General features: G+C 48.7%; 1 protein-coding gene across 2 annotated transcripts; it reads left to right on the top strand.

Moving 5' to 3' along the window:
- Positions 1–1,154: 1,154 nt before the first annotated feature.
- On the top strand, positions 1,155–18,140 carry OGG1 (8-oxoguanine DNA glycosylase). Of its 2 annotated transcripts, XM_028719708.2 has the most exons (7): positions 1,156–1,453; positions 4,112–4,485; positions 6,896–7,075; positions 8,925–9,106; positions 11,199–11,346; positions 13,320–13,369; positions 16,008–18,140. In XM_028719708.2, exons 1-7 carry the CDS (start codon positions 1,197–1,199, stop codon positions 16,113–16,115), a joined length of 1,299 nt encoding a protein of 432 aa, XP_028575541.2. In that variant the 5' UTR covers positions 1,156–1,196; the 3' UTR covers positions 16,116–18,140. The 2 variants fall into 2 exon arrangements, with proteins under 2 accessions (XP_077781271.1, XP_028575541.2); XM_077925145.1 differs by lacking the exon at positions 11,199–11,346 and having other exon boundaries at positions 1,155–1,453.
- The last annotated feature ends 68 nt before the right edge of the window (positions 18,141–18,208 follow it).

The raw sequence follows: 18,208 nt of genomic DNA, 5'->3' as shown, positions 1-18,208 counted from the left end.
TGTGGAAGAGACTTGATGCGAAGTGATGCTTCAGAGTTCTTCTCAGTACGTAATTGTATCATGGGTGGTGGCAGGAACGCGGACACAAACCCCTTTCGCAACGGGGTGTGCACCACAGCCTTGATTCAATTTTACAGAGAAAAGAAGTGCAAATGCCAATTTGCACAAAACACACTAGCTTCTCTTTCAGGTGGGGGATATGAATTTTATTCGATTTCGGCCCAAAGGCAACCCATTACAAGTATTTCTTGCTTAGAATCAGTCAGGTGTTTGCTTGTTTACTGACCTAGTCAGTGTTGAGGGCAGTTTTTAATGTTTGATGTTTTATCAAGAGCCAGTGTGGTGTAGCGGTTAAGAGTGGTGGACTCATAATCTGGTGAAGTGGGTTCGCTTCCCCGCTCCTCCACATGCAGCTGCTGGGTGATCTTGGGCTAGTCACACTTCTCTGAAGTCCCTCAGCCTCACTCACCTCACAGAGTGTTTGTTGTGGGGGAGGAAGGGAAAGGAGATGGTTAGCCGCTTTGAGACTCCTGAAAGGGAGTGATAAAGCAATTGTGTTTTGAATATTGTGTTGTGAGTCGCCCAGGGTGGCTGGCGAAACCCAGCCAGATGGGTGAGGTATAAATAACAAATTATTATTATATTTATATTATTATTATTATGGTCTCCACTGCGGGACTTTAATTTAATAGAATGTATTGAAAGGGGTAAACAGAGAGAAAGGACTTCCCCAATCATCTGTCCATGTTGTGGCCATATGGATAAAAGATACAGAAAGTACTGTACTATCTCGAACTACAGAAATATACATATATTTAATAATGTATTAATAATATATTTAATAAATACACATATAGTGTAACAGGTAGAGTGTAATGCCTATAGGTATTATTAGATATATAGTGTTGAACTGGGCGGGGGGGGGGGCAAGCAAGCTCCCCTCCCTTCCATTTTGTGGCCGTTTCTCCTGAGAGGCCTAGCTCGCGGCGCCCGCCCAATTCCCAGGCGCAGGAACGGGCTTCTCAGGGACGCCTCCCAGGCCAGTACTTCCGCCCACTCGAGCCACAGAGTATACCCCAGCGGCCTAGAGCGGGCAGCGCCGGCGCTCCGTCTACCCCTGCGCGATCCCTCCTCCGAACTCGGCGGAGAGCGAGAGGGGGCGGTGGGGGGGGGGGAGGGAAACCAACAACAACTCTATGGTGATTTTGCGGGCTTCTTCGGAGCTGCTCTGGTCTGGAGCTCGGCTGCAGCTGCAACAACGGCGGCGGCGGCAGGAGCGGCACCCCCGCGTCCACCCCGAAGGCGGCGGCAGCTGCAGCAGCAGCAGCAGAAGGAGGAACGGCATGGACTCCCGCCCGGCCCCGCTGCCTCGCGCTACCCCCTGGCGCTCCCTGCCTTGCCCGCGCGCCCAACTCCGCCTCGACCTGGTGCTCTGTGGCGGGCAGACCTTCCGGTTAGTGCGCCCCCTGGCGGCTCCCGAGCGCGGAATGGCAGCCTGCTAAGAAAGGGTGTCCCGTCCCCCCCGCCGCCAATGTCTTGCTCCCTCCCTTGTATTATTATCTCCAAGGTGCCCCTGTCTCGCTGCCCCCCTCCCCCTTCCCTGCTCCCCCTCTCTCGGGTTGCCACCATCTCTCTCTCTCCTCTTTCTGCAAGGCTCTTGTGCAGTGCAGCTTTTCCCCCCCTCGTTGGCATGGAGATGGAGATGAAGCTGCGCGTCCGAAAGGCACAAAAAAGCCTCCATATATGTATAAATATGGCCAGCTCTGCCCTCTTGCCGATGGCTCTGCATTGCGCTTTCAGCAAAGCACCATTGTGTCTCCCGCACGGAACCTCAAGATCACCTGCAAATTCTATGCATCCTGGCCACGGGCTTGCAAAGGATGGGTTGGTTACTTACTATGGCAGCTGCCCTTTTTTTAATAATTCGGGAGAGAGAATCCGCTTTGGAAAAAGGGACACTTGTTTAGACTGGCGTGCTACAGCACAATTCTAACCAGGGCTGTTTTTTCTAGAAAAGGGTGCCGGAACTCACCATGAACAGCAATGAATGGTGCCCACCTGAGAGGTGCCGGAACTGAGCTCCTGTGAGTTCCCCCTGGGAAAAAAGCCCCGATTCCAACAGGGTCTACTCAGAAGTACATCCTATTGAATTCAGTGGGGCTTACTCCCGGGTAGGTGAGGTTAGGATTGCAGCTTTAACTCCGCTTCTCTTCTGCTCCCCACAACCATCTGCGGAAAGCAGCTGTGATCAGCGTTAGAACCTCATACGGTCGTACCTTGGTTTTCGAACAGAATGTGTTCCAGAAGTCCATTCGATTGGCTTCCAATTGTGCAGGTGCGCCAGAAACAATAGTGGAAGCCGCATCAGATGTTTGGCTTCTGAAAAAATGTTCAGAAACCGGAACACTCACTTCCGGTTTTCATTCGTTTGGGAGCCGAAATGTATGAGTACCAAGGTGTTCGGCAACCAAGGTACGACTATACAGTATATAAAAATTAGGCACCAGGGTTAAACCAGGTTAAACCAGGGTTGCAGGTGCCAAAACGGAATGCCTAGTTGCCATTTGGGGGCCAGACGGCTTGAAAACCGTATTTTTCTATACGACTTTTTGCTTCCTGACATTCATCTATCTGACTGCACAGATAGAATTCTACAGGATGTGTTGCTAGTGTGTGAAAACCGTCAAGATCCAAGGATCCCCAGGCATGCACCTTCAGGTGGTGGAAACATCAGGCACCATCCTGGTACCTGAGTGTCTTTGCTTGGTTGCGAGTGGCTGATAGCCAGGTGCAAAATGTGCCTGGCACCTGGTGAATTTTGAATGCTGGCTGTGATATGTCAGTGGGGTATATCTGTGTGGCAGAGTGTGTGCATTGCTTGAGGAAGGTTGCAAGTTCGAATCTTGCTAGCCATGATGGCTCTGCTCTCCCTCCACTGCGGAAGGCAATAAGTCACCAATATACTAGCTGTTGGTAATCACAAGTAGGAACAGTGCTATGGGCTAGGGACCTGGTTGTGGGCTTCCAGTGGACATCTGGCTGTTAGTGGCAGCCCCCAACTTGGATGACTTGGGTGAGGAGAGGACTATCAGCAGCTAATAGCTACAGTGGAAATGTTCTACCTCCACTGTTGGGCAGTAATGCTTTTGAATACCAGTTGGTGGAAACCACAGGATGGGAGAGTGCTTCTGGTTGGCCACAGTGTGAACAGGATACTGGACTAGATGGGCCTTTGGCCTCTTGTTATGTTTTTATCCTCCAGCATCTCCAGGTAGGAGCTGGGAAACTGTGAACTGTTTGTGAAACTGTGGGAAGCTACTGCCTACCACTGCAGAGCCAGATGGTCTCAGTACGTAGCTTCCAAAAGTCTGCATTATTGATCAATAGTGTTTTGATTCAGATCTTTTAAAAAACCACAAACATCCTGCTTCTAATCAAATACACGACTTCATAAAGTAGAATAAGCAAATCTTTCTCAGTTCTTTGCATTCCTTTGTGAAGGATCACAGGAGCCCAGAACATCACCCGTCTAGGATGTTTTTATCCCTTTGGGCTGCTACAGAACTGGGAGGATACAATGCTGAATAGTAAGTTAATAAGGGAGCCATTTTTTGCAGTTTGGGGGGGGGACGCATTTGATGTCAGAGCGTGCGTGTGAAACAAGGTGTCGTGTACAGTGGTACCTCGGGTTACAGACGCTTCAGGTTACATACGCTTCAGGTTACAGACTCCGCTAACCCAGAAATAGTACCTCGGGTTAAGAACTTTGCTTCAGGATGAGAACAGAAATCGCACGGCAGCAGTGCGGCGGCAGCGGGAGGCCCCATTAGCTAAAGTGGTGCTTCAGGTTAAGAACAGTTTCAGGTTAAGAACGGACCTCCAGAACGAATTAAGTTCTTAACCTGAGGTGCCACTGTAGTTGGTGGAAGTGTACTGTAGGATAGTGTAGCATAGCTGTGGCTGTGAGGTGTTGACGGGCCTTGTGACTCCAAAGATACAGGTCTTGCCACCTTCTGGAGCATAAAGGGAAAGGCGGAGGAAGGCCTAGGTTAGCTTCTCCAAACTGCAGTCGGTCTGTCCCTGCTTCTAATTAGCCTTGCGTTCCTCTCAGGTGGTCCGAAACCAGCCCTGGCTACTGGACTGGTGTGTTGGCAGGCCGTGTCTGGACCCTCACCCAGTCAGAAGAGCAGCTCTGGTACACGCTTCATGAAGAGGAGAAGGAGGACGGCAGCAGAGAAGAAGACAGCCTCTCTGAGCCACCGCTGAAGAAAGGCAGGAAGCAGGCACAGCCCGAAGCCTTCCGCGCTGGTACCAGCGAGCGCCCGGGCGGCCATTTGTCAGGAGAGCTGGTCCGGGGGACGGATGGGCTGACTCCCTCGCAGATCCTCCAGGATTATTTCCAGCTGCACGTCAACTTGTCTGCGTTGTACCAGGGCTGGTCCTATGTGGACTCTCACTTCCGAGAAGTGGCCATCAAGTTCCCAGGTAGGTGAGGTTCAGGGTGGCATTGCAACTCGATTAACTGTGGTGGCACCAGGGAAGGATAACTAATATGATGGAAGAGAGAGAGGAGAGGGTGCAGTTTTCCCAGTTAGTTCACCAGCACATCTCAGGAGATGGAGGCAGGTGGCCTAGGTCTTTTTGCTGTTTCCTTTACCTGGGACTAATAGAGCTATGTCAGGACTGCATCGCACGATACCAAATGCACACATTTTCACACAGAAGCAGGTGTGAGACTTCATTTCCCCCTTCTTACTTTAAGGGAATAGCATGTCTTGTCCTTCCGGCTGCAGCAAGGTCTTTGGATACATGCAGACAAGCAATGTTAAAGAGGGGATCTATTGTTCTGATCGCCATATGTAATAATAATAATAATAATAATAATAATAATAATAATAATAATAATAATAATAATAATAATAATTTATTATTTATACCCCGCCCATCTGGCTGAGTTTCCCCAGCCACTCTGGGTGGCTCCCAATCGAGTGTTAAAAACAATACAGCATTAAATATTAAAAACTTCCCTAAATAGGGCTGCCTTCAGATGTCTTCTAAAGATAAGATAGCTGCTTATTTCCTTCACATCTGAAGGGAGGGCGTTCCACAGGGCGGGCACCACTACCGAGAAGGCCCTCTGTCTGGTTCCCTGTAACCTTACTTCTCGCAATGAGGGAACAACCAGAAGGCCCTCGGCGCTGGACCTCAGTTTCCAGGCAGAACGATGGAGGTGGAGACGCTCCTTCAGGTATACAGGACCGAGGCCGTTTAGGGCTTTAAAGGTCAGCACCAACACTTTGAGTTGTGCCCAGAAACGTACTGGGAGCCAATGCAGATCTCTCAGGACCAGTGTTATGTAGCCCTAGTGTTTGCCACGACAGCTTTCTACTGCTGCATTTGAAAAGTCCAGAAATCTGCTGCAAAGTCACCTCTGTCCAGCGCCAAAAAAAAAAAAGGTTAAATCGCATAACTTGTATAAATAATGCCAACTAGGTACATTTGCTCAGTTTGCTAATTTGAGAGTCTTCTGCTTTTAATGGAAGATTGGGAGGAGGTCCTGGATTCCCGTTTCAGGCCAACAAACCACAAGCCTACTTGGCCTCTTTTTCCCTCTCCGCAAGGAATATGCTTCTTGTATTTCACAATATGTTGCCTACATGTCTTCAACCCTAGTTTGCTGCCTCAGGGACTAGAAACTTGGGGTTTTTTTGGGGGGGGGGGTTTAAAACACCCTGTACCTGATAATGAATTTGACAGGGTTGCTGAGTGCATACAGCCCTTAGCCACTGAGAACCATCAGTCTGGGGACACCCTTTTCAGCTAATTTGAAAAAAAAAAGAGAGAGAGTGTGTGTGTGTCAAGCTCTATCACTTAGGTGGGTGTTTGTTATAATAACTAACTAACTAACTAACTTTTTATTTATACCCCGCCCTTCTCGATTCAGAAAACTGGGCTCAGGGCGGCTAACAACAAATTTAAAACACTAAATTGATGCAACAAAAACCAGCATAAAATACAGTATAAAACGTGAATAATAATTTCAGAATTCAAAAATCAATTTAGGGGGGAAATCCATCCAATAAACATTAGATGATCACCAGGGCTAGCTGGCTAAATTAGTCCTATTTGGGCCAGTGAGGAGACCTTAAGGTCCTCTGCGGGGCATACTGCAGAATGCCGCGGCGAGGCTCCTTACAGGGTCCTTGCTGAGGGATCACATTCATCCAGTGCTTTACCAACTGCACTGGCTCCCGGTGGAGTACAGGGTCAGGTTTAAGGTGCTGGTTTTGACCTTTAAAGCCCTATGCAGCCTAGAACCCAAATACCTACGGGACCGCCTCTCCTGGTATGCCCATCGGAGGACCTTAAGGTCCACAAATGGCAACACCTTGGAGGTCCCAAATCGCAAGGTGGTTAGATTGGTCTCAACTTGGGCCAGGGCCTTTTCAGTACTGGCCCTGACATGGTGGAACACTCTGTCACAAGAGACCAGGGCCCTGTGGGATTTGACATCTTTCCGCAGGGCCTGTAAGACAGAGCTGTTCCGCCTGGCCTTTGGTTTGGACTCAGTCTGACCCTTATGTTTTCCTCCCCTTATGGTCTTGATTTATCAGCTATTTTAAAATGAGACTGCATTTTAAATTGCATTTTAACCTGTATTTTAAATTGGTTTCCCCCCCTCTCTTTTCCCCCTATTATTTTTTTACTGTGATTTTATTTTATTGGTGTTAGCCGCCCTGAGCCCGGCTCTGGCTGGGGAGGGCGGGGGATATATAAATTTTTTATTATTATTATTATTATTATTATTATTATTATTATTATTATTATTGCTATACCAGGAGAGACGGTCCTGTAAATATGACGTTGCCTCCCTCCCACCCTCTTATCTTCTCAGGGGTGCGGGTGCTGCGACAGGACCCCGTAGAATGCCTCTTCTCCTTCATCTGCACCTCCAACAACCACTTGTCGCGCATCACCAACATGATCCAGCATCTCTGCCAGGTCTTTGGGCGCCGCCTCTGTCAGCTGGACACCAAGACGTACCACGCATTCCCCTCGCTGCAGGCAATGGCAGGTAAGGATGCTCTTCACGGGTGACCCAAGAGGAATCTGGACTCAAACTGCGTGGCGGCTGCTGTCCCTTAACAACTGAGCATGGAATATGGTGAAATGCTATAAAATCTTTGCCTCAAGTAGCTTCTACCCGCTACCTTTGTTGGTGCTGCTTCTGGAGTATCTGGAACAATGAAAGGCGGCAAATTTATTGACCGCTGCAGAAACTGAGATCGCTAATGTGTGGAATTAGGACGCGGGTGGTGCTATGGGTTAAACCACAGAGCCTAGGACTTGCCGATCAGGCGGTTCGAATCCCTCCGACGGGGTGAGCTCCCGTTGCTCGGTCCCTGCTCCTGCCAACCTAGCAGTTCGAAAGCACATCAAAGTGCAAGTAGATAAATAGGTGCCGCTCCAGTGGGAAGGTAAATGGTGTTTCCGTGCGCTGCTCTGGTTCGCCAGAAGCAGCTTAGTCATGCTGGCCACATGACCCGGAAGCTGTACACTGGCTCCCTCAGCCAGTAAAGTGAGATGAGCGCCGCAACCCCAGAGTCGGTCACGACTGTACCTAACGGTCAGGGGTCCCTTTACCTTTACCTTAATGTGTGGAATTATCCAAAGGGACCTTCTGTGGAGGATTGGCTGACATTCTTTTGAGAGACTGAAAAGGGAGCGGGTGGCGCTGTGGTCTAAATCACTGAGCCTCTTGGGCTTGCCGATCGGAAGGTTGGCAGTTCCAGTCCCCACAATGGAGCTCCCATTGCTCTGTCTCAGCTCCTGCCAACCTAGCAGCTTGAAAGCACGCCAGTGCAAGTAGATAAATGGGCACTGCTGCGGCAGGAAGGTAAATGGCATTTCCGTGCGCTCTGGCTTCCGTCACGGTGTTCCGTTGCGCCAGAAGCGGTTTACTCCTGCTGGCCACATGACCCGGAAAGCTGTCTGCAGACAAACATCTGCTCCCTCAACCTGAAAAGCGAGACAAGCAAAGCACCACATCCCTAGTCGCCTTTGACTGGACATAACTGTCCAGGGGTCCTTTGCCTTTTTGCCTTAATGTTGATTTAAGCAGGATAAATCTCCTGAGGGTTAGGAAAGGATAGCCTATAACAAATTCCAGCTGGATACACGGAATTAATTTTGTTTGCTTATTTGTGTTTTATTGAGAGTATTACAGTGAGTTAAGGTAAATAAAAAATAAAAGAGAAGAGAAAAAGAAAAAATACATTAAAAGCATAAAAAAAAACAGGAAAACAGCAATAACAAAATTACAAAGATATATAATTAAGGTTGCAGAACTATGTAGTATATATGTAAATAGATAAACTTATTGTTTCCCTCAAGTATACGTTGGTTCATCAGTCATTATGGTGTCGATAAATAGGTTCCAAAGATACAAGGGATTAATATACAGTGGTACCTCGGGTTACATACACTTCAGGTTACATACGCTTCAGGTTACAGAATCCGCTAACCCAGAAATAGTACCTTGGGTTAAGAACTTTGCTTCAGGATGAGAACAGAAATCGTGCTCCGGTGACGCGGCAGCAGCAGGAGGCCCCATTAGCTAAAGTGGTGCTTCAGGTTAAGAACAGTTTCAGGTTAAGAACGGACCTCCGGAACGAATTAAGTACTTAAGCCGAGGTACCACTGTATTTGTTTTTGGGATGTGGAGCGTGCGTGTTACAGTGGCATTGTAGCCGACCTGTAAGCTGTGTGCTCATCTTTTATTTTAGGGGACTGGTTAATTGACCAATGTTGTGTTAGCCATTTCTTCTAGGAAATAATAATGGCTGCCGGACATGCGTCTTTCTCTAGACGACCGTAGCGTTTCCTCAAAAGGCTGCCATCCTTCTTTGGGTGTCCTGTTGCAGGAGCAGACACAGAAGCCCGCCTGCGGGACCTTGGTTTCGGATATCGGGCGAGGTTTGTTAGCGAGAGTGCCCGCGCTGTTCTGAAGACGCTTGGTGGGGCTGCCGGCCTGCAGCAGTTGAGAGCCGTTCCTTATGAACAGGCTCGACACGCCTTGTGTACGCTGCCTGGAGTGGGAGCCAAGGTGAGTACAAATTAGGCGCCTTATCCCTCTGTTGTTATTGCCCACCTAGCGCCTCCGTTAACATCTTTTGGGTGCCAGGTAAAGAATTGGGGTTTCCCCTGCAATATGATGTTGTTTAGCTACTAAGCGTGCTACCAAAGGTTCCTGTGGCTTTTACAGGGTTTGTTTCATTCTGCTTTTATAGCGTATTGTATTTTTATGTTTTCAGTGCGTTGTAAGTCAATTGGAGTCAATTGGAAACTAACAAGTTTGAAGATGGTGTTGATAATGTTAACAATAGTTGTATTTTATTTTATTGTTCTTTCCGAATGTTGTTCCTGATTTGTGTTATAGTAGGGTAGGAGAACTGGTGGAGGAGGGGAGCCACACATCTGGCAACCAATGTGCCCCTTTGGTTTCATATAATACATGGGTAGACGAGTCTAAAAAGCCCAGGATGCAAATTTTTAACAGCCCTCTAGCAGCTATGGTGGCTCATTTACCAGAAGTAATGTACAGTATTTAGCGTTAATTCTGGAAGTGTTTGTTTGTTTGTTTGTTTGTTTGTTTGTTTGTTTGTTTATACATACATACATACATACATACATACATACATACCTTCCCATCTGGCTGGGCTTCCCCAGCCACTCTGGGCGGCTTCCAACAAAATATTAAAATACAGTAATGCATCAAACATTAAAAGCTTCCCTAAACAGGGCTGCCTTCAGATGTCTTCTAAAAGTCTGGTAGTTGTTCTTTTTGACATCTGGTGGGAGGGCGTTCCACAAAGCGGGTGCCACTACCCAGAAGGCCCTCTGCCTGGTTCCCTGTAACTTCTCGCAGTGAGGGAACCGCCAGAGGGCCCTTGGAGCTGGACCTCAGAGACGCTCCTTCAGATATACTGGATTCTGACCAAACTAAGCCTCCCAGAGTTGAATATTAATGTATTTGGAATTTGCTTCTCATTCTTGTACTGATGTATTAAAATGATAGGCCTTAAGGATGCCTCATTTCGCTGATTTTTAAAAAAATAATATTTATTACTTTTACAACAATTTAAACAAAAAAAAGAGAACAAAGAAAAAACAATACATTACAATACAAAAAGCACTAAAACATTAAACTAACAAGACAAAACAAAAACAATTTAAAAACACATCAAAATTTTTTTTCAGTATCTTAACTTTCTTTCACATATTTCCACGACCTCCTCGCACCTCCCTTTTCGTATTCCACATCTATTAATTATTTCAGCAATTCCTTTCCATCTTCCCCTGTTTTCTATCCTATAATTATCTTAACACATTTTAACCTTATTTTTCCTTTAATACTCTATTAATCTATTTGTACTTAATTCCTTATAACCTTTCTACTAAAGCCATATCACTCTCATTTCGCTGAAGAGAATTAAGGTTTTATGGCCATATTTGAGGGAGTCGTACTGAGGTATATTTTGGCATTGGTTGCCAGCTGTGAAATATATTGGCATTATTTTCAAGCTCTCCTACCCCACTTATTACTGCTGGTTCTTGCTGTGTGCTAATGTTGTGATGTGGGTTTTCAATTTATTATGAATGACACGTTGTGAATTTATACGCTGGGGAACACCTTGGGCGGGTTTGATCCTAAAAGGCACCTTACAACATTTTGAAGGGAGTGAACAAATGAATACATAACTATAGGTTATAGAAGAAGAAGATGAAGAGTTTGGATTTGATATCCCACTTTATCACTACCCTAAGGAGTCTCAAAGTGGCTAACATTCTCCTTTCCCTTCCTCCCCCACAACAAACACTCTGAGGTGAGTGGGGCTGAGAGACTTCAGAGAAGTGTGACTGGCCCAAGGTCACCCAGCAGCTGCATGTGGAGGAGCGGAGATGCGAACCCGGTTCCCCAGATTACGAGTCTACTGCTCTTAACCACTACACCACACTGGCTCTCTTACAAGGGAGTGAACAAATGAATACATAACTATGGCACAAGGGCTGTAGTGTGGTAGGGAGGGGACTGCTTGAACTTTGACACACGGCTGCCTGTTTGTAGCTGTGTGTCCTCCAGCAATGGCAAACAAGGGCCGCTATCGTGGTGTAATTTTCTTTGCTTCCCTTTGCAGGTGGCCGACTGCGTGTGTCTCATGTCTCTAGACAAGACGGAGGCCGTGCCGGTGGACACCCACATATGGCAGGTTGCCAAGCGGTACTACGGCCAGGAGCTCGGCATGGGGGCCCGCAGTGTGACCGAGCGGGTGCACCGAGAGATCGGTGAGGGCCAGTGGGGTCAGCTGCCTGCCTCTTGTGAACCCTTCCTGGATTTCGGTTCAGAATGCAACCTCAGACTTGCATTCCACATTGGGACCACAGCGGGTGGCGCTGTGGTCTAAGCCACTGAGCCTCTTGGGCTTGCTGATCGGAAGGTCGGCAGTTCGAATCCCCGCGATGGGGTGAGCTCCCGTTGCTCTGTCCCAGCTCCTGCCAACCTAGCAGTTCGAAAGCACACCAGTGCAAGTAGATAAACAGGTACCACTGCAGCGGGAAGGTAAACGGCGTTTCTGTGAGCTCTGGCTTCTGTCACAGTGTCTCATTGCACCAGAAGTGGTTTAATCCTGCTGGCCACATGACCCGGAAAATTGTCTGTGGACAAACGCCAGCTCCCTTGGCCTGAAAAGCGAGATGCGCGCCATAACCCCATAGTCGGCTTTGACTGGACTTAACTGTCCAGGGGTCCTTTACCTTTAGGTCCCACTTCTTGCTGCTGTATACTGCCGGCATAACTTTAAAACAAGGTGACGATAACAAAGTGGGCAGCAATGCCCACTGCTTCAGAAAAGCGGCAGAAAATACATAATTCGCTTGCTCGAGGCCCAGAGACTTGCAGAGGCTCCATCAAATAGAGGGGTTAATGGTTTGCTGAGATGCCACTCAACTGTGGCTGCTCAGCTGCAACTTCTCAAACTCACTCTCACCTTCCTCCCAAAAAGCAGGGGGCAGCAGAGCCCTTTCAGTTATGGAACAAGTTGGAACCAATCATTGCCAATTGCTGCAAATGCTCACTTATGGTTTGTCAGGGAAGTCCTCTACTAAATATAAAGAGATTAGGGCTCTAATCTCCAGAATGGGGGTGGAAACATCCGTGTAGTTAGGAAGCATTCTGGCCAATGCGAGCCAAGGAAGAGATATCACCATGTTTTGGCGGTAAAACACCTGCTTTGAGTGCAGAAAGTCCCATGTTTTATCCAATCCTGGAGAGGCAGGGCAGACAGTACACAGCTAGATAATAATAATTTATTATTTGTACCCTGCCCATCTGGCTGGGTTTCCCCAGCCACTCTGGGCGGCTTCCAAGAAAGATTAAAAATACATTAAAATGTCACACATTAAAAAAGTCCCTGAAAAAGGATGTCTTCTAAATGTCAGGTAGTTGCTTATCTCTTTGACATCTGATGGGAGGGCGTTCCACAGGGCTGGGCACCACTACCAAGAAGGCCCTCTGCCTGGTTCCATGTAGCTTTGCTTCTCACAGTGATGGAACCACCAGAAGGCCCTCAGCGCTGGACCTCAGTGTCTGGGCAGAACGATGGGGGGTGGAGACGCTCCTTCAGGTATACTAGGCCAAAGCCATTTAGGGTCAACACCAACACTTTGAATTGTGCTTGGAAACGTACTGGGAGCCAATGCAGATCTCTCAGGACCGGTGTTATATGGTCTCAGCAGCCGCTCCCAGTCCCCAGTCTAGCTGCGTCATTCTGGATTAGTTGTAGTTTCCGGGTCACCTTCAAAGGTAGCCCCATGTAGAGCGCATTGCAGTAGTCCAAGCGAGAGATAACCAGAGCATGCACCACTCTGGCAAGACAGTCCGCGGGCAGGTAGGGTCTCAGCCTGCGTACCAGGTGGAGCTGGTAGACAGCTGCCCTGGACACAGAATTACCCTGCGCCTCCATGGACAGCTGTGAGTCCAAAATGACTCCCAGGCTGCGCACCTGGTCCTTTAGGGGCACAGTTACCCCATTCAGGACCAGGGAGTCCTGCATACCTGCCCACACCCTGTGCCCCCAAAACAGTACTTCTTTCTTGTCAGGATTCAACCTCAATCCATTAGCCGCCATCCATCCAATGGGTCTTGCTTGGTATAAGGGAGCTTCCTTTGAAGAATTGGTTGTGTGAATCCACTCACTTGTCAAGGCAGCTTGTTGCCTTCCAACTCACTAAGGCTGCCCTCTTGACTGCTCTCCCTTCAGGGAACTTCTTCCGGAGCCTGTGGGGACCATATGCTGGATGGGCACAAGCGGTGAGTAAATGAGTGGAAAATCCTCTTCTTTTTCTTCTGCGGCTTTGGGAACACACAAGAGAAGGGAGCACACAAGAACAGCTAGATCGTCCAACTGCAGGAATCGGCTTGAGAGTAAAGTAGTTCAGAATTGTAAGCATCTTAGCTTTCATTGATTTTTTTTTAAGGGCATCAGAGAGAATGGTCAATGTCTGGGGATTATCTCAGAAGCAGAAACAGTTAAGTAAATCTGATCCAGCTTTTCTCGCCACAGCGACTTGTAGGGGAATATTTACTTCATCTAGGCCAGGGGTCAGCAAACTTACCGCGCCTCGGGCCGGTGTCTCCAGTGCCGATCACACGGCAGGCCGGAGGGTGGGGGAGCGCGTGCCCATATGCATGTGCATATGCTATTTCCGGCGTATTTCCAGGTCGGAGGAGCACCAAAAATAGCTTGTGCGCATGTGAACGGGCCTCCTCCAACCCGGATGTGCACCAGAAATAACGCTTGTGCATGTGCAAATAACACTTGCGCATGAGCACAAGCTATTTCCGGTGCTCCTCCGACCCTGAAGTGGGCAGCCGTGCAGTGCCGGTAAAAGCAGGCGGCGGGGATCGCCGCAGGCCGGATAAAGGAGTCCCTCGGGCCATAGTTTGGGGACCCCTGTTCTGGGCTATGTTAAAACGTAAGAAGAGACCGGCTGGACCAGACCCGAAGTCCACCTGGTTTAGCATCTTCCTTCCCATAATGGCCAGCCAGTTTCTCCCAGGAAGCTCGCAAGCAGGGCTTGGAGGCGATAGCTCTCCCCACTCCTCCCCAGCACTGGCGGAGGAAGAGGGGTGCGGGGGGAGCACACCACTCCCGGCAGCGCGATCCCGGTGGGGTGCCATCGCGGCTGCCCCCCACCGGGTGCCGTGCCCCCGCAGGTGGCGTGCCACACCCCTAGGATGTGCGCCAGCCCCTTCCCTTCCTGCTCTCCTCCCCCCGCCCCCCATGCCAGAGGATGAAGCTCCGCCACTGCTCCACAGTTGTTGGTATTTTTGTGGAATACTTCCTCTGAATATTAGCCAACATGGAGAACAGCCATTGACAACTGGGACCAGCAAGTTTTTGTCCTATGTTTTTGCTGTTCCGGGTCCCTCTCCCCGCATGTCACCTTCTTCCCAACTCTTCTCTGCCTCCTCTATTCCTCGCTTTCCCCCACCTCCTCCAAGTTGTCTTTCCCCTTTTATCCATTTGTGCACAGCCTGCTTTTCCTGCCAGGAGAGATGTGGTGGCCGTCTCTTTTTCCTGTGTGCCTCTGCAAGTCCAAGGATTCTCTGGAGACTGCAGTGGACCTCCCTATTGTTTCCGAGTGGAACGGTTTGCCATCCCTAGCAATCAAAACACCTTGCTTGAATTGGCCATTAGAAGGAACAATAGACCCACCTTCCCAAATTACCCGTTTCCCTTTTCAAGCCTTCTGACTCAGGTGGCCATCCCTCGGTTTTGTGGCAGTATGTTCTCCAAATTAATCAACATGTGAAGAGGTTTCTTCCTTCAGTCTGTATATACAGACAAAATAATACACAGCCCAGCAGATGCTAATCTAAGGTATGCTTACCTGCCCTGTTTTAAACTGGTCTGAATGGTGCATTTGTGCATACCGCCTGTCAGGGCTGCCTCAGGTCCCAGCTCACAAGAGACCAACGCCAAGTCCAGTTTATATACAAAGACGTTTATTGAAGTGTATTGTATGCTCCACAGCCGAGGTGCGCAGCCCCACGTCTGTTACGCTTAGACCGCTGAAGTCCCCTCTGAGTCAGTCCCGCCTCCGCACCACTTTAAGAGGCTTGTGCTGCTCCACCTCTTCCTTTCTTTCCTTTTCCGCAGGGTCTTCCTGCCCCCTGGGGTTTCGCCCCTCCTGGATTCCCCTGACGCGGAATCCCCAGACAGCTCTTCCCCCCTCCTGCGTGCTTTGGGACCTGGCTCCTCCTCCGGGCTCCCTGTTCTTCCGCGCGCCTCCACATTTGAACTTGGCGCGCGTTTGCAACCTCTAACCTTCCTCTTGACAGTTACACTACTCCCTGCACTACTCCCCTCCCCTTCCGGGAGGATGTCTTGCTCCGATCTCCCCTCCCTCTCTGCTTTCGGACCTGCTTCTCCTGTCACTCTGGAATCTCCACCCCCTTCACTGCGCTCTGGCGGAGAAGCCGGTCCCGACTCCCAGCTCCCACTCTGGGTTCCCCCGCTGGTCCCCTGCTCCTGACGAGTCCCCCCTGTGACTCCCCTTGGCCTGACCACAGGCGCCCCCTTCTGGGAATCCTCCGATTCACTTGAAAGACTCATGGAATCCCTCAAGTCATTGTCATCCTCTTCCTCGCTGCCCTGGGATTCTTCCCCCTCGCTCTCCGTCTCCTCCCTCACCTGTGCCTCTGTCCCTGAACCCCTGACACCGCCTTTTTGCCTCTAGGCCTGTTTTTGTTTTGTTTTGGCCTCGGTGTAAAATCGCCAATTTGTGTATAATTGACATTTGCTTCCTCTGACACAGCTGGCAAAAATCTTACCTGGCTCACACAGAAACCTGCTTCCTCCTCTCTTGGGGGGCCTATTTCCAAACCACCTTTCGTAAACATTTGTTTCCCCCCGCAATTCTGACTCTCTGCCCTCCTTCACCAGGTCCTTTTTTGCGCCGATCTACGAAAGTACCAGGAATCTTCCGATCCGGATGCCAAGCACCGCTGTGTCAAAGTTGCCAGGAGCACCCTTCCCGCCTTGACGTCGTAACCTCTCCCACAGCCTCCCTTTTTTTGTGCCTGGCTTGGGCAAGTAAGAAAAACCATTTCCTCTACAGGTCTGGAGAGGCACAGGAACATCCACACCGAGAACAGGGGCTGCCAGAGAGAGGCAGGCTGGTGTGCTGTGGAGCTCTCCTCTTAGTTAAACTGCTGTTGTCTTTTTTCCACCAGGGGTCTCCTGTGGTGGTTGTAAGCTTGATGTGTAACCGCAATGTATTATAGAATAGAATCCTCTTTTTTTGTTTTGTTTTGTTCCTGTGGCTTTGGTCATTTGCTTTGGCTTTGGGGTACAGTATTAAGTGTGGCGTAGGCCAGTTTCTCAGTTTAGGCCAATTCAGAGGCCCTCCTTATCAGAACCAGGGTCTTGGTTCTATAGACCTAGACCTAGGAGTTACCTCACTTCAAAAAAGTATTTCTACACATAATGGATGTGTGACAGGTAGACTTGAAGGCCAGTTGCTGAGGGCTGGAGTCTCATCGATATCTGTGATCTTGTTGACATTGGGTGGGGAGTTAGCTGGTGGCGGTTTTCCCAGATCCCACCATGCTTAGCAATTTCGGTGGGTCCTATTAAACTTTAATCTAGGTGTGGTTTAAAAGTTAGGCTAGAGTGTCCTTTGTAATGAGAAGATTTTAAGTCGTGTGTATGCGCGCGCAAGGGAGCAGAGATCACACTTTTAACTCCACGGCACTCTCATTTTGTACGTAACTTGTAAATGTACATGTTTGTATATACATACATACAACGGTGTCTTTGTGCATGTGCCCTGCGACGGCAAAACCCTCGCCGCTGGTTGGATTAAGGAATTCCCACTGTTTGCCGGACATCAGCTTGTGCAGCAAAATACACTTTCACTCTGCTGGGCCTGAGGAACAAGTTTGTAATGAACTCAAGTCCCCTTGCTTTCAGAGGGACCAAGGCTGAAATTGCAGGCATGCTTACCCAGGAGTAAGCCCCACTGAACCCAATGGGATTTACTTCTGAGTAGAGGCATACAATTGTGTGGCTCATCGGGACCAGTTTTAGTTGAACTGGGGTTATTGTGTTTTGCTGGTGATCAGCTTTCTAGGGAGAGGACTAGACACCCGCTGTCAAGGTGGGGATAGCGGAGAACACCAGGTTGTTTGCTGGTATTCCAGACACTAAAAATGGCTGCCATTTGGGCCGAAGCCCAGCCCAAGAAGCTCCCCTCTTGCCTCCCTTCTGGCTTCATATTATATTCCCCATTCCAACCACTGAAGAAGTACTTTCTGGCCTTGAAAAGCAGGCCGTCTTCCCCCTCCCAACCTATATGCATCCATAAACATCTACCAACACATTCACCCCTCTGGCTTTTGCATCAACATAGTCTCCAGCTGAAGGAACGTTCGTCTTGTTTATTTAACAGGCCCAAGTTGAGTTTTCTTCCTGTATTCTAGTCTGGGCTTTTAATTGACCTCATTTTTTTCTGCTCAGTGAACCCTAAAACCTCTTGTTCTATTAAATATTATCATCCCTTTTCTCTTCCTTCTTCCACTAATATGGAATGTTGTTCCTGAATACATTCACTGCAGCTCAATATGTTATCTCTTTTAACATCTTTGTCTTTCTTTCTTAAGTGTCCTTTTCCCTCAATTTTTGTTTGTTTGTTTTGGTAAAACATCCTCCATTTCTATAGTGGAGTTTAAAATTATATTTTGTAACCTGTACCGTGAGAATGCTCTACGGTCAGAGCTAAGCCCTTTAAAATCCCGCTGATTTCACTGGGAGAGACTTAAGCGTGCTTGTTTCTTCCCCATCAAAATCCATAGGATTTGAAAAGCTGGCTCACGGGCCTGTGTTTTTGTTTTTTTTAATCATCCAGCGATTTGACCTACCGTTCCCTATACCAACCCCTGCCTTTTTCGTCTTGACTATTTCTAGATTGTAAGCTGCTTTGGGCAGAGACCTATTTATTTCTACCCTTTTATAAAGTGCTTAGCTGACTTCGAGGTGCTGTAACGATAACAATAAACAAGTTGTGTCCTCCTAAAACTCTCCTAGCCTTCTTTCACTTTCAGAAACAGATCTAGACGCTGCTGGGTGTGTGCAGTGCCCTCCCT

This window comes from Podarcis muralis, chromosome 2 (genome assembly GCF_964188315.1).
Source record: "Podarcis muralis chromosome 2, rPodMur119.hap1.1, whole genome shotgun sequence".
In the NCBI taxonomy this organism is placed as follows: Eukaryota; Metazoa; Chordata; class Lepidosauria; order Squamata; family Lacertidae; genus Podarcis; species Podarcis muralis.
This window is presented reverse-complemented; position numbering and strand designations above follow the sequence as displayed.

Coding starts and splice junctions, on each gene's coding strand:
- OGG1 (XM_028719708.2), top strand. CDS start 1,197: ATGGTGATTTTGCGGGCTTCTTCGGAGCTGCTCTGGTCTGGAGCTCGG. Junction 4,486..6,895: donor AGTGGCCATCAAGTTCCCAG/GTAGGTGAGGTT, acceptor TTATCTTCTCAG/GGGTGCGGGTGCTGCGACAG. Junction 13,370..16,007: donor ATGCTGGATGGGCACAAGCG/GTGAGTAAATGA, acceptor CTCCTTCACCAG/GTCCTTTTTTGCGCCGATCT.